The sequence below is a fragment of the Suillus fuscotomentosus genome, assembly GCF_016647785.1.
Source record: "Suillus fuscotomentosus strain FC203 chromosome Unknown F5891scaffold_47, whole genome shotgun sequence".
Classification (NCBI taxonomy): domain Eukaryota; kingdom Fungi; phylum Basidiomycota; class Agaricomycetes; order Boletales; family Suillaceae; genus Suillus; species Suillus fuscotomentosus.
Window position 1 is genome coordinate 128,619 of NW_024539559.1, and position 20,985 is coordinate 149,603.

General features: G+C 47.3%; 7 protein-coding genes across 7 annotated transcripts; 3 read left to right on the top strand and 4 right to left on the bottom strand.

Moving 5' to 3' along the window:
- Positions 1–2,106: 2,106 nt before the first annotated feature.
- F5891DRAFT_1113199 (glycoside hydrolase family 5 protein) lies at positions 2,107–5,301 on the bottom strand. The gene is made up of 3 exons (XM_041363748.1): positions 4,877–5,301; positions 4,724–4,823; positions 2,107–4,674 (listed from the first exon to the last, which is right to left on the bottom strand). The coding sequence occupies exons 1-3, from the start codon at positions 5,179–5,181 to the stop codon at positions 2,410–2,412; spliced, it is 2,670 nt and encodes an 889-aa protein (XP_041222908.1). The 5' UTR covers positions 5,182–5,301; the 3' UTR covers positions 2,107–2,409.
- A 118-nt stretch (positions 5,302–5,419) lies between these two features.
- On the top strand, positions 5,420–6,845 carry F5891DRAFT_1049055 (uncharacterized protein). Its single transcript, XM_041362405.1, has 4 exons — positions 5,420–5,776; positions 5,829–5,873; positions 5,933–6,515; positions 6,582–6,845. Exons 1-3 carry the CDS (start codon positions 5,737–5,739, stop codon positions 6,382–6,384), a joined length of 537 nt encoding a protein of 178 aa, XP_041222909.1. The 5' UTR covers positions 5,420–5,736; the 3' UTR covers positions 6,385–6,515; positions 6,582–6,845.
- F5891DRAFT_1049060 (uncharacterized protein) lies at positions 6,400–6,845 on the top strand (the record flags this gene model as incomplete). The annotated part of the gene is made up of 2 exons (XM_041362406.1): positions 6,400–6,554; positions 6,607–6,845. 2 exons carry the CDS (start codon positions 6,403–6,405, stop codon positions 6,749–6,751), a joined length of 297 nt encoding a protein of 98 aa, XP_041222910.1. The 3' UTR covers positions 6,752–6,845.
- Positions 6,846–9,349: 2,504 nt separating this feature from the next.
- F5891DRAFT_1192032 (uncharacterized protein) lies at positions 9,350–10,758 on the bottom strand (the record flags this gene model as incomplete). The annotated part of the gene is made up of 8 exons (XM_041367545.1): positions 9,350–9,461; positions 9,510–9,655; positions 9,702–9,830; positions 9,884–10,016; positions 10,065–10,258; positions 10,306–10,414; positions 10,473–10,616; positions 10,670–10,758. The coding sequence occupies 8 exons, from the start codon at positions 10,756–10,758 to the stop codon at positions 9,350–9,352; spliced, it is 1,056 nt and encodes a 351-aa protein (XP_041222911.1).
- A 403-nt stretch (positions 10,759–11,161) lies between these two features.
- Positions 11,162–11,718, top strand: F5891DRAFT_982724 (uncharacterized protein; the record flags this gene model as incomplete). The annotated part of the gene is made up of 4 exons (XM_041377246.1): positions 11,162–11,229; positions 11,282–11,326; positions 11,356–11,404; positions 11,446–11,718. The coding sequence occupies 4 exons, from the start codon at positions 11,162–11,164 to the stop codon at positions 11,716–11,718; spliced, it is 435 nt and encodes a 144-aa protein (XP_041222912.1).
- A 311-nt stretch (positions 11,719–12,029) lies between these two features.
- On the bottom strand, positions 12,030–15,544 carry F5891DRAFT_982725 (uncharacterized protein; the record flags this gene model as incomplete). The annotated part of the gene is made up of 15 exons (XM_041377247.1): positions 12,030–12,071; positions 12,199–12,272; positions 12,325–12,635; positions 12,686–12,828; positions 12,853–12,891; positions 12,937–13,020; positions 13,043–13,402; positions 13,453–13,647; positions 13,682–13,723; positions 14,113–14,340; positions 14,556–14,669; positions 14,725–14,786; positions 15,028–15,147; positions 15,326–15,338; positions 15,524–15,544. 15 exons carry the CDS (start codon positions 15,542–15,544, stop codon positions 12,030–12,032), a joined length of 1,848 nt encoding a protein of 615 aa, XP_041222913.1.
- Positions 15,545–16,833: 1,289 nt separating this feature from the next.
- On the bottom strand, positions 16,834–20,425 carry F5891DRAFT_1049068 (karyopherin Kap95; the record flags this gene model as incomplete). Its single annotated transcript, XM_041362407.1, has 17 exons — positions 16,834–16,969; positions 17,093–17,261; positions 17,339–17,435; positions 17,486–17,602; positions 17,625–17,821; positions 17,873–18,014; positions 18,051–18,134; positions 18,186–18,289; positions 18,351–18,419; positions 18,568–18,634; positions 18,698–18,991; positions 19,101–19,166; positions 19,244–19,354; positions 19,410–19,547; positions 19,816–19,935; positions 19,996–20,274; positions 20,330–20,425. 17 exons carry the CDS (start codon positions 20,423–20,425, stop codon positions 16,834–16,836), a joined length of 2,286 nt encoding a protein of 761 aa, XP_041222914.1.
- Between the last annotated feature and the right edge of the window lie 560 nt (positions 20,426–20,985).

Below are 20,985 nucleotides of genomic sequence, written 5' to 3' on the forward strand. Positions count from 1 at the left end.
CAATCACTATAGCTAGACACTGGTAACAAGACAGACAAAATGCATTCTGCACCGGGAACCTGACAGCACTGGTGTTTCCACCGCTTCAGAAAATGTAACAGCACCATCACAGTCAGAATTTTAGAGCGCGTATGACTTCTGGAGAAATATTACAGTAAGTCACTAGTAACTAGAAAATATTGAGGGCGAGATCAAGTCACATGCATGGGTCGAGAAGTCGAAGGGGCGTTTCGAATAAGTGAATCCTGAGACTTTCTGGAGTTTAAGGACTCCGCTGGCTCTTAATTCATGTATTTCGAAAATCGCTATCAGGATCTGCAATTAATTCGAGGGTAGGAATAAGGGTAGCATCCGGCGCCGAGTCACCACAATATCGCCGCCTTCTGTTCCGTCAACGGAAGGGTAAATTATTCGTGTATAAAAGGACGATAGTCACCGTATCCCAAGCTTCCTTGAATCCTAAAGCGGGATCACAGACACCCCGCCAGATCCTTTGCTCCCGGGCCAGTGAAGACATGATGAGGCGGGCACAAACGTGCAGGACAATAGGTATGCGGGTGTGCAGAAAGAGGGGCGGGCGGGCAACACAGGAAGGAGGCGGATGAGAAAGATGAGCAGGAGGACAGCGAACATGGCGTGACCATAAGGTAGACTTGGGGCGGAGCCTGAAAACAATGTTCTATATGCAGCGGCGGGGAGACGGGAGGTGTTCATCAGTGCTTGAAGTCAGCGATGAGCTACCATATGTGTGCCTATGTTGCTGTGAATATGAACACGTCGCTGTGCAGGATAATCGGATTTAACCACATAACTCACTTGCGCACCTTACTAGGGTCCGGGATCTGCCAGCAGTAGTTGGTCGAAATTGAGCTGGCAGCTCGAGGGACACGTCGCAATAGTGAGTCATATCTTTGGCATCATGGCTGATGGTGCAACACCTAGTTCGGGGACGTCAGTACAGTTGCTTTCGAAAAAATTTCGTACTGCTCGAGCAATATGAATGTATCTGAAAATGACAGGCTGTCTCTACTCTTGCTCGTGGTCCACTGAGCAGTCAACTTCTAAACGTTGTGGCTGCGCTGGCAGGGTCGCTGCATGTTCAAATGGAGAAGTGATGAGTGAGATTAGGTTTTCATACGAAGGTCATACGGTCGTAACCACTCAAATAGGTTCTTGCAGGTTCTGTCTAAATTTGTGCCATTCGACAGCAACAACAATTCTGCCAAATCAATCAGAATCGTGCTAACGCATGATATAAAAGCTGGCCGTTGTCCTATGGTAGTCCCCCATCCTTAGCGATATCATTCGAGAACCCCCTCAGAAGATTCCACATCACTTCACACAGCAAATGCATTTTTCCCTCCTCGCCATTGTTGTCGCTTTGACAGCATCCATGTCTGTCAATGCAGCAACTCCATGTCTGCCTGGCAATGAACCCTGGGCGACTTGCCAGACAAATAAAGATTGCTGCGATGGCTATATTTGTTTCTATCATGTGAGTATGAGCAAGTCGCTGTGCATCCATTGCTCACCTGTGCACCCTAGTATCCGGGATCAGACAAGATCTGCCAGTTACCACTAGCAGTCGATTGAGGACTGAGCCGGCAGCCCGAGAGACACGTCGCGACAGTGAGTCATGTTTCTGTTTTCGCTTTGGTATTATCAGGGTTGATGGTACAATATCTAGTTCAGAGCCAATCGGTAAAGTTGTTTGTATATATACAAGCACTCGCCTTCAGCTCATAGAGTTACGAAGGTGTAAGCCTATGCCATTCAATGCAATGTTCGCACAGTCTTGTTCTTCGTTCGTCTCTGATAATAAGCACAACGTGTCTCTTCACGTTCTGACTGTCGATAACGCTGTACACAATTCACCGTGAGCAAAAGGATCTGTTCTCAAGTCGAGCACGGTTCAAATTGCTTGAGCGTAGTGGGAGGAACCGTCTCGGAAGCGTCGTCAGTAGCAATAACCATGTCAGAAGGTCCTAATGCGATGTCTTTGACAATCACAATGCACCGATCTCCGGCAATGCTCCGCACAGTGCCCTGGACGACGACATCCTTGCCAGCAGTAGGCAGAGGAGTTTTGCTGAAGCGTGGATGGCTTTGAGGATATATGCATAATTATAATCACTATAGCTAGACACTGGTAACAAGACAGACTAACAGACGAAGTCTATTCTAGCCCGGGGATCCGACAGCGATGGTGTTTCCACCGCTTCAGAAAATATAACCGCACCACCATAGTCAGAGAATTTTGAGAGCGTGCATGACTGCTTGAGAAATATTAAGTTATACAGAAAAACAAAAGGCAACGTACTAGTCTGACTTTCCACATATTTATATGATGTATACTACTATGTTTATACATAGGTGAACATGATAGTCAGTGTCCAATAGACCTCCAATTCACATGATCGAACATCCCTCACACCATCCTTCGCTCAGTAATCCCGCCTGCTCCAACCATCCGGCGCACCCGTTTCTCGCTCTACTCTCACCGGTACACCCAAGTCCGAGTGCGGTGGCTTTGATGGCGCCCGGTGAACGGCGGACCTCTATCGTCAGCTCATTGTCCTCCTTCTCGTCCATTGGCGTGGTGTAAAACCAAAGAAGTTTCTGCTCCGACGCGAGAAGCTCTACTCGGCCTTCGGATGCAGTGACAGTGATGTCGTACCAGTCGTCCTTGAATATGACTGGCAACATTGCCGCTTGAGAAGTCAGGGGAAGGGTGAGCGCGGATGATGTATATACGCGAGGTGTTGTTGTTCCTGATGTACTGCGGCTGCTCCCTTCTTGCTCGACATCCATGGAATCATCGACTTGGTCCTGGGCGTTAGAACCGAGTGCTTTAGTTAAGCAAGCGTCTGAGGCGAAATGGACGAGAGGTAAGAAAATTTCAGTAGGTAAGGAGCTATCCTTGCACAATCCTTTCTTTCCTGGTACTAGGTCATCATCATCGTCAACAGGTACATCGTCTGCGTTGACCTTGATAGTAAGATGGAAGGTCGCTTTGGATATGTCGAACTGGATATTCGTAGGAGTACCAACCACCGCTATTGGCCATGGGCGACAGAAAGCGCGTACGGCACGAGCGCCGTTTGTAAGGAATGAAAGGAGGGAGGCGGGTTCGTACTGCACAGGTTCGACCTCTTCGACGCTAGAGGTGGCATAAGGCGAAGAGTACGTTGGAAGAGTTGATATAGTCAAGGTCGATGCTTGTGCTGGCGCCAACGAACCCATTGAAAATTTGGAAGGTATCCGCAGGGCTGGGACCCTTTCCGCTTCTCCTGTACGTAGGTCATCGCTACACCATAAGCTGAGATCCTCCATATTCCACCCATCCCCCCACGGGTGCGAGCTATCGGAGCAGTATGTCCATACTGTCCAGTTCAAGCAGTTCTCACCGTCCGCCGCGTTTAAACTTGCATCAAGCGCACGCTCTTGCCGTGAGTAGTCGCCCTTGTACTTGCCACCATCAGTGTATCCATACGAGCGCTTAGCATCCATGTCGAAAGGTGTTCCAATCTCTCCAATGATAGTTGGGTATCGCGCTGGACCGGTGGGTGGAAGCGCACCTAGTTGCGTCGCGTCTGCCTTGAGATAGCCGAGCTGGGTTTGAAGGCTGCTCCGTATGGCGCGTTCACCTATGCGTAAAGCCTGTAACTGCGTTGCATATTTTCCCCGTATGAGACCAAGGGCATCCGCGTTGAACCAGTTCCAGTGGCGTGTCACGAGCGTCAGACCATCGTAATAATGTGTTGAATAGCATGCCCTACCCAGCAACAGCTCCTCAGGTATCGAAGGAGGCTGTGCAAACACGGGCGGCTGCACGAACGCGATGGCTTGTGGGTGGTGCGCTCTAATTGCTCTCAGGTAAAGAGTGTATTGGGGAAGGAAAAAGGCGCGCAGAAAATGGACGGGTTCTTGTGTGCCTGGAACATGTGCAAAATAGTTGGGCTGCAGAACGTATCCGCTCTCTACATCCCATACATCGTGCAAGGCCCATATGCATTTGCCGAGTGTCCAACCAGGGTCACGTCTCCAGCCCCAGCGCGGGTGAATGTTTCCTGGCTCTGTTGAGGGGTCAGCCCATGCCTTGACACCGTTTGGGTCGATGGTGACACTGCCATCACGCTTTGGACCCATGGAACCAAAAGAGTAGTTGTCAAGCGTCTGGACCTGGCCCATACCGAGACGAAAGCTCTGCGCTGGGTACGGAACGGTGCCCTTCTTGAGCGTGGAACCCTGCTGCTGTGGATATGCATTGAGGTCATCCCATGAAATGAGCCCTTCTGCTGGCTCATTCATGCTGTCCCAACCGATGACGACTTCGTCAAGAAGGTCACCGGCTGCTGCCACTCGCTGCGCCAACTCTGCAAAAGCGTTTGCGAAATGCGTCTGGAGGTATTCCTGAATGTTGACTCCATCAATGATGCATTTTGGCGCGAAGGTTGAGCCGCCGAAAAAGAGCGCGAACATGGTTTGCGAGACAAGTTTTCCGTAGTTTGTTGACCATATCATGGCAGGCATTTCTGTGGGGTTGCGGGACGCGGGAGTGGGATACTCGCAATGAATTATGGCTGCTTGGGTGGCACTGAATGCACATGGATTAAAACCGCATGCAACGAGTGTCCAATAAGGCGCTCCCGAACCGCCTGAAAACCGAGACCACTGAATGGCAGATTAAGAAACATAGCAATGTATTTGTGAGGAAGCTTACGGTATCTTGGTGAGGATTCAAATAAACTTTGAACCCATGTGCTTTGCATTTCCGCAGTATCTCTATTGTATAATCCATAAAATCATGGTCATATTTCCCTCTGGTCGAGCCACTGTCATCACAGGCTGGAGACTACGTTGATTAAGCACTCACGGTCCTTCATGTTCTAGGGCCTCCCAGGTTACAGGAAAGCGTAGCATATTGAAACCCCAACCCCGCAGGCGGGCGAGGTGTTCGTCCGCGTCCTCCAGCTTCAGCGGCCGGCCTATGAAGCTCTCGCTACCAATCTTAGCTTCTTCCCAGAATCCATCTAGGACTTGAGAAGACTGGTTCACGGGTGCCTTAGAGGAGCCAGATAGGTTTACGCCACGTAGTAGAAGGGTACGACCAGCGTTATCGACGAAGTTACCATCGAGCGTATGTATGAATGAGGCGTTCCCAGATGGTACACGAGGCATGGCTGCGACAGCAGAAGTTTTATTAATCCGAAATCCTTATTTTTCTAGCAATTTCGCCGTCGTTAGAAGCGCAGTAGTTGTACTGGCGTGGTGAAGGACTGTGGAGAAGTACCAGCTCCAATTATCGTACCACAAGTAACAAAGGCACACAACAGGCACAATTAATATGAAATGCCGGCGGTATCGTTACTTATGGTAACAGCTGCTCCGACGGGACGACGTCGGAGGCAGTGTGACGGTTTGTACCACCTGCACCTAGTCTTATCTCAGTCAAAATAGCTTGTAGCAGAGCTCAACACAACCGAAACAGAAGTAGGTGGCAAAACAACCCGAAGTTCATGACAGGAGCTACTTCCCTAGACATGCGTAGCAGCGACACCATATGGAACTGCAGAACACGCACGCATCGACAGGTGTGCTTGCAAATGCACACTGCGGCTTCTCGCTTGGCGTCAGTGACCCTTCGGCTTGGGAAACGCGAATTCGTGGGATTAGCCACTGTGGAAATAACTCAACTTATCCTGACCTCGTTTCCTCGATAATCAGAGTCGGACAATGGATTTAGGGCTGGAAAACATTCATGTCCTTGTAACAGGTTCAGTCATTCTCTCGTCGGCTTGCTCATGATTTCCTCACCCACGTTCCAGGCGCAAGCGGAGGCATTGGTCTTGAGACCGTCAAACTCTACTTGTGTAATTCCATCGCCTTTGTGCCTTCAGAGATGTGACTGACATCCAGCTTTTCTTTTCAGCCCTCGGCGCAAATGTGACTGCACATTACAACTCTAATTCCAAACCCATCCAGAATCTCCAAGTCAAATTCCCTGCACTCCAATGCGCACAGGCAGACCTCTCCTCTGAGTCTGCCGTGAAGAGTATGTTCGATGCGCTCTCAGGGACCCCGTTCGGCCCTGTGGCAGTAATCGTGGTCAACCACGGCATATGGTCGCCCCAGGACGTACCTATCGTTGATATGACCATTGAGCAATGGGACCACACCGTCAGTGCAAACCTCACCTCAAGCTTCCTGGTCTGCCGTGAGTTCTTGCGCCACTTGCGTGCAGCAACAGAAAGCGTGAAAGATAGGGCTGCGATTGTGCTCATCGGGAGCACATCAGGCAAATACGGCGAAGCGAATCACGGCGATTATGCTATCAGTAAGAGTGGTGAGTTTTATGTTTGTCGTGAATCGGTCATGTGCTGAGCGCGGATATGGGCAGCGATGATGTATGGCTTGACGACGACACTCAAAAGTGAGATCGTGAAGATCGCACCGAGGGGACGTGTGAATTGTATTGCACCTGGATGGGTTTCGACGCCGATGGTACAAGAGGCCCTGAATGATCCGGCCGTCAGCGGACCTCTATTAGCCGCGTGAGCCACGGTCATTTTCTTCACCTACTTAGTGGCTTATCTTCTTTATCAGCACTCCGTTGAAAAAAACTTGGGACACCTCTGGACGTTGCAAACCAAATAGTGGTAGTGTCTTCATCTGTGATCTCGGGACATGTGACAGGGCAAGTGATCTTTGTAGAAGGCGGTTGTGTAGGGGACATTTGAACAGTGACTGAATGAGTCAAACACAGGATCGTGGCTCGCGTCAGTATATCATGAAAGTACATATTTGGGCAGCAGACACGTGAAGTATATGTTGTGAGCTCTGCAGCCTGAGCGTGATGATCGTATAACTAAGCACCCCGAAACGGACCTCTGAGATTGCCCAGTACCTCCAATTGAAGGGGGAAACTACCCAGCAAGCCGTGCATAGTTAGTGGCAACAAAATGGCAAAAATTACAGTCAGGGCGCTCGTTCTCTGCACTTGCTGTGATCCATCCCTTCCTTGGATCGCTTCTAACAAGGTAAGTATCACGCCAGCTCGCCTTTGTACATGCATAATCATGACTAATAAGACTGTCCTCAGATTGCTCCGTTTATGGAAGGTAATTTGAACTTAGGGTCGAGGGCTGGTGTTACCGCGCTTATTTTCTATTGGATCTGCACTTAAAACTTAAGTTTGACTGCCGGCACGTCCAAGGTCAGACTGGCCTGTCTGCATTGACTCGGAGTGTCCTTGAACGTGATCACAAAAGCAGGAAAGCCAGTGACTTGCGTTCGCACCTTTTCATATCACCGGTTCACTGCATCAGGCATTTGACTGCCCAATGGCAAAGCTATAGATAGATTTATCTAATACATAATATAACAAATATATATCACAATTGCAGATGTCAAGATAAAGGAATAGATAGGCAGACTACCATGGTGGAATCTACCAAAGCTACAATATTGGTGGAACTATGTAGCAAGTTGTGATCTAGTGGCACACTGTTATTTTCTATTAGATGTATCTATGCCTACACTAATTGCTAGTAATGGCAGCATCCACCATCACTAACAGTGTGGCAATATGTGACACTGAGCTATCAAGTCATAGCATACTGTTGGGTCTCCACCATATGTATCTAGCTTTAGATAGGCAGACTCCAGTGGCAGCATTTATCATCACGAACAGTGTGCCATCATGTGATACTGAGCTATCAAGCCATAGCACACTGTCGGATTTCCACCATACGTATCTAGCTTTAGATAGGTAGACTCTAGTGGCAGCATCTATCATCACCAACAGTGTGATAACATGGGACACTAAGCTATCAAGCCATAGCACACTGTTGGGTTTCCACCATATGTATCTAGCTTTAGATAGGCAGACTCCAGTGGCAGCATCCACCATCACGAACAGTGTGCCATCATGTGATACTGAGCTATCAAGCCATAGCACACTGTCGGATTTCCACCATACGTATCTAGCTTTAGATAGGTAGACTCTAGTGGCAGCATCTATCATCACCAACAGTGTGATAACATGGGACACTAAGCTATCAAGCCATAGCACACTGTCGGATTTCCACCATATGTATCTAGCTTTAGATAGGTAGACTCTAGTGGCAGCATCTATCATCACCAACAGTGTGACAACATGGGACAATAAGCTATCAAGCCATAGCACATTGTTGGGTTTCCACATATGTATCTAGCTTTAGATAGGCAGACTCCAGTGGCAGCATTTATCATCACGAACAGTGTGCCATCATGTGATACTGAGCTATCAAGCCATAGCACACTGTCGGATTTCCACCATATGTATCTAGCTTTAGATAGGTAGACTCTAGTGGCAGCATTTATCATCACGAACAGTGTGCCATCATGTGATACTGAGCTATCAAGCCATAGCACACTGTCGGATTTCCACCATATGTATCTAGCTTTAGATAGGTAGACTCTAGTGGCAGCATCCATGATCACCAACAGTGTGACAACATGGGACAATGAGCTATCAAGCCATAGCACACTGTTGGGTTTCTACCATATGTATCTAGCTTTAGATAGGTATCTTATAGTGGCAGTATCCACCATCACCAACAGTGTGACAACATGGGACAATGAGCTATCAAGCCGTAGCACACTGTTGGGTTTCTACCATATGTATCTAGCTTTAGATAGGTATCTTTTAGTGGCAGCATCCACCATCACCAACAGTGTGACAACATGGGACAATGAGCTATCAAGCTGTAGCACACTGTTTGGTTTCTACCATATGTATCTAGCTTTAGATAGGTATCTTTTAGTGGCAGCATCCACCATCACCAACAGTGTGACAACATGGGACAATGAGCTATCAAGCCATAGCACACTGTTGGGTTTCTACCACATATATCTAGCTTGAGATAGGTATCTTTCAGTGGCTGCATCTACCATCACCAACAGTGTGGCAATATGTGACACTGAGTTTTCATGTCATAGCACACTGTGGGTTTTCACCACATATGTCTAGCTTAAGATAGGTAGGCTCTGATGGCAGTATCTACCAGCATTGACTGTGTGGCAATATACGACAATGAGCTATTATGTCACAGCTAGCTGCTAATATCTTGTCAAATATACAAACCCTTACAGGTATGGCTTCTGATGGTAGAATTCACCATTAATAACTATGTGCCTAGGATATAATGACAAGTTATCTTATCGTACCCAGTTGCCAATATTTTGGCAAACATACACATTCTGGCAGAGTGATCCATTGTATTGCATGGGCCAAAGAATCATCAATTGCATTTGAAATCTATTTACTACAGAGCACACATATAACAGCATCAAACATTGTGAACAACTAATTAGTATTGCCCCATGCTCGAAGAGCAGTGCGTTTTTCGCGAATTTTTGATAGCACGCTGTTCTTGCTGGTGCTTCGCTGTGAAGAGGAGGAATTAGGAAAAATGCGACTGTAAGGTGTTAATGTAGAGTTCGAAGATTAAAGATGCATCACAAACCGTGTCCACCAAGTCATCAGGTCGGCTACTTCTTCACATTCGTCAGGATCCTCCAAAAGATCAAGAATACTGTGGTAGAAGGTTTCCGAGTCCGTGACCGTGTCCGTGCGTGAAAATACTGATGAAGAGCTTAATGAAAACCGAACCTAGGGTAACAGTGAGTGGGGGATCATTATAAAACTTCCAATGCACCTGTGTGGCAATGTAAGCTAGGGATCCTTTCGTTACAGATTTCATCCCGTGGAGGTATGCGTTACCGGAGCGCGTGGCTTTTGGCTCCTTTTCCACGGAACTTGGAGAGGTAAATACGTGTTTGAAACCCTATTAATAGAAATGGCATTTAGTAAGAACTTGACCGCTAATAATGACCTTACGAAGACAAGTATGTCGCTCCTCAATAGACCCTGCCATGGAGCTTCAGGATCATAGACATACCCAGCATACAAAAACATAGGCCATTGGTCGCCACGGACCGCCGTTTCGCCACTTTTGAGGCTCTGCTTGGTTCTGTGTAATATTATGACAGTAAACTTATTGAATGATGGAAAGACTTACTCTGCATTCGACCAGTCAAGGTCTGCAGGGCAGAGCAATGCACCGGTCACTTCGTGATTGAATCCACGGTCGGATTTAATATTTCGGGAGAGGGGCGGTATGAGTGGCTGTCCTCGGGGCATAAGCCATTCGATGACGGCAGATTTAAGCGTCTTGGTGTCGTCACCTCGCGCACCAGACGCTCCTTTGCCCATCTACAGGGAGGTGACTACGAATACACCTTTAAGCATGCAAGACTTACCAATTCTCCGACATGAATGATGTCCTCCTCCTCGCCAGCTGTCAGACGCTCTAAGAGACCAGGATAGGAATCTACAAGCTCCATAAACACCCTATGTTCACGTCGAACACTAAAGTTAAAATTAATGTAAGACACTACTAATATTCAATCGGCACCATTCCACATACTCAGCTGGATAATCTTCTATCAAAGAGTCTTGTAACTCTTCGAGCCGAAGAATGCCTCCAGTTAGGAGAGAGGGATAATTGCATAGTGCAAATACTGTTCGACCGAAGTGTCGACCATGGAGAACGAGGGGATTTGATGAGGTACTGATTAGGACACGTCAATAGTGGTGCGTTTCACGACGTGAAACATGGCTTACGCTTTTTTACGTGGGCCCATATAAAGTGCAGAACCACTACATTTGCGTGAAGAGCTGCCAATGTGGGGATTATTCTCATCGCCGCTCATACTAAGTTGAAGGAACAGATGGCTCTCACAACACCAGAAAACGAGACTTTATATGTTCGAGTACGCCATCAGGATTGAAACGGGAGTGAACCAGCACCCTATGCCATAAATATCATAGATGGCGCAATATGTGAGCGTCATCCGAGCGTGCCATCCGAATCGGGACGGAAGTGAACACTATCACCTACCAAGAATGGCATAGATGGCGCAATATGCGAGCGCCATCCTGAGCGTGCCATCCGAATCGGAACAGAAGCAAACACTAGCGTCTTAGAGCCATAAGTATCTTGGATGGCGCATTATATCATCTAGCAGTGAAACTGGCACGCACGTATATATATATGTAGATAAATCACTGGCGCTATTACAGCAGCAATCAATATCATTATCGGTGGGACTTGGTATGCTCGACTTCACCTCGCAGAAGCGTTTGAAACAGTGTATTCTCGTCGCAACTAATATCACGCTAAGGTAAGTTCTTCAATGTGGTATACAGTACGAAACTTACAAGGTTCACCTGAAGTTTCCAACTCCCCCCAGTACAGATACCAATCGGCACTGAGAGCAAGTGAGTGATACTATTACAAAAAAACTCAGAACAAGACCCACCATGCAGGCAATAGAGCAACACAAACTACAAGTAAAAGTGAGATTTGAAATTTAGACCTGTCCGTTGTCTAACAAAAGACCCACCTAGGCGTCGGCGAACAATTTAAACACGAAACAGAATTTGAGCTGCATCAAGTCAAAGAACAGCTCAGAAACGCGGAAGAGAATATCGCGTACCTCTCAGATAGGGTTATGACGTACAGGTATAGGTGGCTGGAAGAGTATTACCGTGCCGACAACCTGGAGCGTCATATGCCTAATGGCATCCATGTACCCGACCTTGGTCAGATTCCCCTAGGTGCCCCCTCTCCCGGCTTCTCTACAGAGTTCTTGGCCTGGGATGACATGTGAGGGTTGAAAGAAGAGCGAGATAAGATGTCTAACAAAATCCATGGGGGCCCTGTGCTGACTGTATCATGTGGCGAAAAAACTAAATTCATGACTACTGAAGTATAGTATGGTCATAGTCTATCACATCATGTTTTGTACCTGTTCTACAAGACATATCTGCTCGAAACGCAGAATAACACAAGTCATAGGTGAAAGCGCAACTTCAACAGTATTTTTTTTTACATTACACTTTGTGACAGTAAAGATCTGACCACAAGAATCCCCGTCTAGAACGAGAACCCGTTGATTTTTTTTGTGTGGATAAGCTGGGCTCAAATCTTTGGAGGGGATATGGTAATGTTGAATCGCAGCGCCTGCATTGTTAGATGTGCAGAATACAGCAACACAATTTTCAGGTGTGGGTCCGTTAGCACCGCAAAAAGGGTCAGGGCAAGCCGTTGACACAAATCGTTTATGTAACCTGCCTCCCATGAAGCCCACTCCGACTTTCAATACCACATGATGAAAAAGGAATGTCGAGGAAAACTCCTTGCTCATTAACCAAGGCAACAGGCCTGCGATAAAATAACATGAGTAAACATTTGATTCCTCCACCGAGGTACTCACCACTGTCTTGGAGAGACACTGCTCTGGTGTCAATATTATCTTGAGTGTCCTCGGGATTGACAATCCAGCGATCAAATGTCGACGAGCTGGGAGCGATGCTCGATAAAGGGTGGTCTACAATACCCTCTGGGTCGGCGGCCCAGGAGGTCCATGATGACAGGCTTCTGCCTGATGAGCTAGATGGAAGTCGGACAGGCGGGGGGGTAATGCTTCGATGTTGCGGCATCGTCGTGTACGATCTTCTCCGGATGTCGCAGAAGGAAATCAAATCTGGACCTTCCAATATAGCACCATTTAATCTCATTCCATAACTAACAATCATTAGCAATTTAGTCATCGCGAATATTGGTGCGGTGTTCACCTGGTGACAACGTCCTGGCGTCTAAGAGTAGTGCGCGCCTGCCCGTGCACAGTGACAGTGCAAGTGTCGGAAGCGACGTCGTGTAGTGTAGCTCGGTAACCTTTTCGGTCGCCCCCAACAATGAAAACTTCATGGCCAATAATCTTGTTGAATGAATCCAAGCTCACATTGGATTTCTTGATTACAAAGGTGATAGGGACATCAATCTGCAGCAGGTCAGACATGCTCGAGTCGATGTGTTTGATACTTACGAGGGAGTGATCACTATCAGATAGAAGGGTCAAACGAGCAGTTTGGAAAGTCGACGCTCTGTACGACCCCTTTGCTTTGATAGTCTGGCCCGCGGGCGATACACACAACGTCTCCAGGCCTCACGTCATAGCCCTTGTCTTTTGTATATCTTAGCGTATTGGGGAGCTTGGTCCGCTGAACGATGGTTACAGGAACTTGGATTCTGAACGGTCCGACACCAGACTCCACATCATCCCCAGCCAAGACAGGGCTTGCATCACGAAACCACAACATGGTTCCCCCCGTTGGAATCCACTCCACGATGCCGCATTTCTTCCAGTGCTCGCCCGCAAGCACTTCAATATGATCCCCGACTTGCAGAGATTCGGACTCAGGGGGCGAGTATAGGTGTTGCTGCGTGGGCAGCGATGAATGGAGGATGTGATGCAAAGGGCAACGGTCTAAATAGTACCTCGAAACAAGTACCTATGCAACTGAGTGTTAGATTATTTTGATATTGATTGCATAAGTCTTACTTCTTCTTTAGAGACTCCTTGGCAAACGTGAAATACATCATCGCTAATTTGAATGATTTGCCCCTCCAAACCCAGGTATGGACCTGCTACCACTCGAACTGTCGTCACCGACACAAAAAATATGTTCCACATCCTCGAGTCGAACGTCAATTGACCTTCGGTTTCCATCAAAGATCGTTTCCAAGCACGCGGAACCTAAAACATGATCTGTCGAGATGACTGTACCTACATTAGGTCGAAGTTCCCCTGCGATCACTCTGGCCTGAATCGCCTATGCGCATGAACTGCAAGGAAAATGCAGCCAGTGTTTTCTTGACGAAGGGTGTGTCAAATCCGGATTCCATATGTAGTCGAATGTCATCTGCATGAGGAGAGGCGACAAGTTCTAGGTGATCACGGTGAAAGTTCTTGAGTAAAAGTCCCTTGTAATACTGTTCTCCTTTATAAGAGAATCCTATAACTTTCCCATCACAGATCACTGTCGCGAACCGTCCTGACCATTTGGAAGGCGAAATCGGTCGAGTAGGGCCACAGATCTACCAGGCATGGGATAGAGGAAACGCCAAGGGAGGAATTAAAATAGCGATGAGATGATTCAACGGATCAGAATCCAAAACTGTAGCCTATGTCGCCCTTGTAGTTGCCGTGTTTGATTCTCACCCACGCTGGGCTGGGGAGTTTGGAGCATGAACACTCTACCGCTTCGCATTCATCTTCTGAAATTCGAAGATACTGCTTGACAGCGAAAGTGTGTGATATTGGAAGCGATGCCGTGATGGTTCTAGGACTGTCTGCAACAACATACAATTGGCCTGCTGTCCAGATCGACACCGTAACATGAAACCCTTGACTGCCGAAGTTGTTCAGCGATGTAATCTGTGCTATTTCCTGAGATGCAATGAGTGATATGTCGTGCCAGTTTGTTTTTAAATCAATAGACTGTACTGGTGACATGAAGGAGATACATCCTAGGTGCAATCACAGAGGAAGACAGGGCGGCATCACCATGGTGGGCCTGGCGCCCTTCTGATGAAAGGGATGGGTTCTCTGCGAACCTATCGAACAGGGCGTCGAATGTTGTAGCTAACCTATCCTTGGCTGACGGTTCCGATAATGTGTACAACCTTCGGTGACTGTGCAGAAGGCCCATCTGCATCATCGTCATCCTCCTCTCCTTCTGTTCCATCTTCTGCTTCGGTCAAGATGTACGGATTAGACTATATATGTTGTTTATTATTGTAATCAAGTCATCAGAAATGAAGACACGCTTACTTTGGGACGTCCTACGCGATCATTGAACACAAATCCTTGACAATCGATCATGCTGACTTCGACTACATTATTGTTTAGTATCCTAAGTCATCAGATCGGAAATGATAACACACCTTATGACTATGTGATAGTTGAGCGGAAGTAGATGACAAACAACTGTCCGGCCTCGATGAAGACGAGAGCAAGAGAATGTGCCTTGCTCTCACGGCGCGAAGATTTGTCAAGGCGATGCTGTCACAACCATCACCAGAGAACAGCGCATCTCTGGCATCCTTCCAGTTCGCTTCGCAATGTATCGATTACCGAGGTATGCAGAAAACGCCTCCTCCATCTGAGGGTACATCATGTCTGTAGTGAGATACTGTTCAAGAATGTCCCATGCGCCTGAATCTGTCAATGGCGATGGCGCAGCTGGATAATTCGCTGTCATGCAAACAAGCTCATCAGTGAAGATGACCACGATATCTCATCACAACTTATCGTCATCAGTTCGGACAGCGTTTGGGAGCATGCTCATCATCACTACATGCCGCGCATTTAGACATTCTGTCTGGGCTGCATCAATCTCTGTAGCACGTAAATAACCCACAGCCTCACATACTATGTGCGATAGTCTACTCAATTATCCAAGTTCTAGGTGGTGGTAGCAGAAAAGAAGCCTACAAGCGCGTAGGCTCAGTACTCGAGGTGAACGACTAATTTAGCTTAGCAAATGTGTTATTTTATTATTACTGATGGAATATGAAGTATAGTATAGTAAAGTAAAGTACTTGTGCGGAGTTCCGCAATGCAAAAGTACATTAGTATGAACTGCGGCCATCGTGGGAGATACACATTTAATTTGCAGACCGTAGTACCTGCGCTTGTCTAACGGGATAGAGTTGCCAATGGCTATACTGCATTAGGACACAGGCTGGCAGGTGCGGTAGGAATGTCAGGAAAGAAGTTTCGTCTTTACAGAGCACTGGTTTATATACGGAATGACTAATCTTCATTGAAACCCAGCCGGCAATTGCCCTGGATTCAGAATCACTCACGCCTGTTTCTACAGACTCAGTTTTTTCCGTAGAGATGAATATGTTATCTCTAATAATCCTGATTACTACTCGTAACTACTCCTGTATACATATTTATCAAATTCTGAGATTCTGAAGTTGTGTAGACACATGGGAACCAGTTTGCTATCTACTTTATTCCAAATTTAATCTAATATGTGTGGGAACTATGACCGTATAGTACTTATGGCGCAGATGGGGTTTGGAACATCGGGTGAAGACGTATGCAGTCATGAGCGCATGTACCGTCGTGCCCTCATTTTTGTGTCTAGTAAAAGGCTGGGGTAAGGCCATAGAGGGCAACAAGGACAAGCTATCGCAGTGATAACACCAGCCAAAGGAGTCCGCACGCCCGAACTTGACTTCAAGGCAGAGCGGGAGAACGATCCTGTAGCGGGATATGCATGGAATATAGTGCCGAGCGTGTTCGTGACGCCTATGCGATGAGCTCTTGGTTGGGATTGATCTTGTATCCATTGACCCGTCCAAATGCTGCAAGTAGTGTGTCAAAAGGGCATAACGGTCAGATGATCAGTGACTTACATCTGGCAATGGCGATGTGCTCAAGGAGAATTATGGTGGCGACAGGGATCTGTGGCCCGAGGGCTTTGACGAACTCGCTATCGATGACAGGGACACCCACAGTTTTGAAATCCTGCAGGAACAGTTTCCAAGATGGCAATCGGATATTTACCGGAGGCGGTTTACGGTGTCAGGCAGTACAGCCAAGAAGCGAAGGTCACCACTATCACCACAAAAGCATTTCTTGTAATTGAGATGAAAAAGAAAAGTCAGGCTGGACAAGATACCATAAGAGTTTTGTCATAGGAAGATTACACAGATTACAGCTTACCTCGTCTGGGGTACCATTTGGATAATTGGTTACAATTGATGTGAATTGCAGTAGAGCGAAAAAAGGCCTGTGAGACCCCAGGCAGCATCTAGTTTCGTACGGGGAAGCCCCTTGAGAGTATTGATGATAACTTCGTACATGGCAGCTCGAGTACTATGAAATATGTCACAAATTGCATTTCGTTCGAAATCAATGACGCCCTTACCTGAACCCGGTAATGCCCATGAGGGCAGGAACCTGACCTGCAACTATATTTATCACAGATCCAGTCATATACCCGCTGACTGCTGGCACGGGTATGAACTCGACTGATCCAGCTGATGCGCAAGAGGCCAATCTGGCCGCACGTTTGATCATCTGGGAGGTGGAAGGTTAATGTTCTTGGAGACTGAAGAGACTGAGAGGAGAATACTCACTTCACGTGCCCACCACAGCGTCTTCTTCGTCTCTTGCTGCATACCTGCGCTTACTACAGAATTCATGTGCGATCCATTCTTCTAGCAGGTGTTCTTTGATCTGGCCGTTGGGGAAACAGTCTGCGAGGTCACCGATGAGGCCAAAGGAGAGTTTCACAATGGAATCGGATCTCTCCTCGTCTGCTAGACATTGGTGGACTGAGCTCGAGGATACTGGGTACGTGAGGTAGTAGTGCGGGTGCTAGGGACGGTTGTGAGTGGCAAAATGAGTCTACAAGAAAAACGCAAACTTTTCTCGGTATTCTTGAATCCAGTGACAACCCCAGTGTATGCCTCTAGAATTCCTTCCCGTAGTTGAGCGACATAGTCCATGAGATCAAAGTCAAGCTAATGAGCACCAGTTAGCACTGAACACGTTCAGAAATAAACCAGCTCACAGGATTAGGTTGCACAGAGCCCGCTTGTCTCAACACGTCCATGGTTGTATTCAAATAAGAATCAAAAGCAGGTCCAATAGCGAGCGCAATATCGCCAAAGCAAGATAGTATTGATATCTTGACATTGCAGGTTAAGAACGTTGCTCTGCAGGTTCTCTAGTGAAACGTTCATGAACGCGCCTGCATACTGGGCACTCTGATCGCCAAGTGCACGTGGGATATCTCTGATGATGCCGACAGCAACCATGCACAGCTGGGTATTTTCATGTGCTTTGAGGGCGGGATACAGGAATGGCAAGAAAGCTTGAATGTATGGTGTGAATCCAGCTTCCAATGCTGGCAAAGAAGCTCAACATCGGGGTGGGCGTGATCGAGAGGGAAACGTACCGGCAGCTAGCGATCCAACAACCAGGAAAGCATCTTCAAGCACTGTTGATGTCTTTCCTGCTCCTTGGATAAGCTGGAGAACGAGGGTCATGATTTGATCTGCCATTGGTTGAATGCCTCTGCTGAGCCTCCGAATAACGCTCTGTGGATGTATGAGCTACAACACGAAATAACGAACATGATGGCATATGATGACAACACTGCAGAGATTGCTCTGTAGCTCATTCCAGTTATTGCGGTCGTCAACGCTGATGATTTGGTTCTTGAAATGGACGTAAAGATACAAGTAAAATCATGCAGTGATGAAACACACCTGCATGTTCAGAAGTTGCTCCATTCTCTGCAAAATAGCAATGACGGTGTTTTGCATCACAGGAATACAATCTGTAGTTGAATGGGATACATAGGATGTGATGGCTTCATATGCAGAGGTTCAGAAGTTGGATTCGTTCGCAGGTCCTATGAAACAAGATCAGACTGAAGGTCACGTGAACCAACAAAAAAGTAAAAAGTACGGATGTCTCGGTAACCCACAGAAGGGTGCTTACTATCCCCTCAAAATATGGTGAGAGCAGGGCTCTCGGAGGCAGAAGTGATATATTCGTCGAGGTATATTTCGATCTGATCAGCGAGGTTCATGAGTGCCCAACAAGGTATGACCCTGGTCGACCTGTGTCACGCCCTAAGTTGGTCACGATGCGCAGGGCGATCCGAAAGACCATTGACGAGTGCCGGGATTAGAGGATGAAGATGCACGTCAGGCTTGATCGTTATAATTAGAAGATCGCAGATTCATCCGAGTGTCCATGCTGTTGTATCTTTCACATGCAGATTCTCATCATTCATAATGCCGATCAGAAGGGGAAGCGCCTGGTTGACGAGAGGGGTGAGAACCTGGGGATCAGGACCCTCCAAAATAGAGCCAAACAGCATTATGGCTGCTTTGCGCTGGTGCCAGTCTTGCGCCTTGATGTGTGCCTCAATGAAGGGGATGACAGCGGGAACAATTGCATCTGCTACGGCTTGAGCCATGTAGTTGAGACAAGTACCGGTGCTCATGGCAAGGTTCCATTCACCTTCGTCGGTGTTGGAGCAGGGGAAAGGGTCTGCGCCCAAGGTCTGGCTGAGAGAAGCAGATGATGATTACTGATGCGACCAAACTCAGTACTACTTGCTGACTAAGCTATGGAAAGAGCTGATGGTGCTCAGTGGCTCTTGTCCTTGGAACCCCTAGGAGGAGATTAAGAAGAACCGGGATTACTTCCGGCAGGGCAACCTTGGCAAAATGCTTGGACTCTAATTCGGCTCATCGTATTCTGCAGCCTGCAGAATACGTGATTGGTTTGAATAGTATTTGTGCATCCCGCGTACCTCTCGTGCCTCATGGGCGAGTTCAATCTCTTCCTCACATACAGTGGTCCAGAACTCTATGGCTTGCAGTGCGACCCGTTCATCAGAATGTTTCATGCCCATCACAGTAAGCTGGAAAGTATGTTCTGTCAGGAGGACTCAGGGCAGGATAAACAAGCGGTCGTGCGCCAAACAAAGCCTGTTCCATATAAAATGCCATCTTGTCGTAGTACAGTGCCATAATCTTCACTAAACATTCGAAAGCGCCGACTTGGTACAACAATTCAGATGGTGAGTCTGAACAATGTGTTGGGTCTTGCAGAACCTAGCTGCTATTCGACTCTAAAGGGTTTCTGGACCAGGCTCAAGGCTCAGAGGAGAGGAAATATCATAGAAACTTGCTTATCTCTCAGACTCATACTGGTAACTGGTGAAAAGATTGCTTGATTATGTAAGCTACAAAAGTGCCAACATAAGGTAAGGTAAAAACAGTCTCTACAAGCCCAACCAGAAATGAATCCCTACAGCGCATCAGTAAAGCAAACACCAGAGATTGAAAAAAAAAGTACTTCTCAGTCAAAATTGTCCCGTACGAACTCCAGGGAGTCGAATAGCGCATGGACCGCAGCAAGCTGTACTTCCGACGATGACTCCTCCTTGCGAGCGCCATGAATTACAGCCGTCAAAATCTCATTCAACCTCAATGCCAAGACCTCCGGTTTCAGTGGCGCGAGATGAGGACAAAGTGGTTGAGTGGCACAAGGTAAACATACTATAGTTTCACAGATGTAACCAATAGCTTGCAAAGTGGCAATCTTCAAGTTCGTGTCATCAGACGTGTTGATAAAACCGAGAAGAATTTCAACGAGATCTGGCCATTGGCCGACAGGTAACTCTACGGCTGCGATCGCAGAAACGACTTGGGCAGCCACAGCACCTGCTCTTGGTTGAGGAGATGCAAGAGTTAAAAGGGATGCCTCTTTGATCTTTTGTCTAGCATCGACATCGAGGGCCATCCATCTTGCAGAGTACTCGTCTTGCCTTGTTGAATCCTATACGCGATGTTTAAAGATCATGACAGGTCACTGAAGAACGTGTTTTACGTACACGGGCAGAGAGAGCATTTTTGAGTGCAAGACCAGCAGCATTGCAGGTATGGATTTGAGAATTCTCGTTGCGGAGCTCATCTGATAACATCAACATATACACCCAAGTACGATAAATCCACAAACAAAGGCCAATGTGGTGGCTATCCGTGGGCCAGCCCATTTATGAGGGTACTTTGCATCTACAAGCAATGATGATCTGAGCCATGGTTTGCGACATAACTGCCACTGGTCCGATAGAAACATCTTTCGAAGTCGCAAAGAACTACGAGTAAATTTAGCACCGCGATTATCCAAAGTAGCGTGCACGTACGCAGTATATAAGAACACCAACGAAGGATGAATACAGACCGTACTGCGCAGGAAGCGAGGCAAGCTACGAAGGCTTGTCAATCAACGGGAACAAGATTCAAGACAGAATATTACTATTGCATATGACATTCCTTACGGGACTAGCACCATCCCTATGGTAAGGCCAGCAATAAGGTCGCCAGTGAGCCATCCCAAATCTGAAAATGTGTATGATTAGCCTGAGCTTGTCACAAGTTGAAGGGAAAATGCAGTATCTTACTGTATCGAGTGATCCATCCAAAGATTGGGAAAAGACTGGTCAAGTATTTCACCGCCTAGAATAAGACAATCCAAATCGAGTACTCA

Excerpts from the sequence above, each read along its gene's own strand:
- F5891DRAFT_1113199 (XM_041363748.1), bottom strand. The coding sequence starts at position 5,181 with ATGCCTCGTGTACCATCTGGGAACGCCTCATTCATACATACGCTCGAT. Across the intron at positions 4,824-4,876 it reads GCCCTAGAACATGAAGGACC|AGGGAAATATGACCATGATT; the intron begins GTGAGTGCTTAA and ends TGGCTCGACCAG. Across the intron at positions 4,675-4,723 it reads TGAATCCTCACCAAGATACC|TGGTCTCGGTTTTCAGGCGG; the intron begins GTAAGCTTCCTC and ends TCTGCCATTCAG.
- F5891DRAFT_1049055 (XM_041362405.1), top strand. The coding sequence starts at position 5,737 with ATGGATTTAGGGCTGGAAAACATTCATGTCCTTGTAACAG. Across the intron at positions 5,777-5,828 it reads CATTCATGTCCTTGTAACAG|GCGCAAGCGGAGGCATTGGT; the intron begins GTTCAGTCATTC and ends CCCACGTTCCAG. Across the intron at positions 5,874-5,932 it reads GACCGTCAAACTCTACTTGT|CCCTCGGCGCAAATGTGACT; the intron begins GTAATTCCATCG and ends TTTTCTTTTCAG.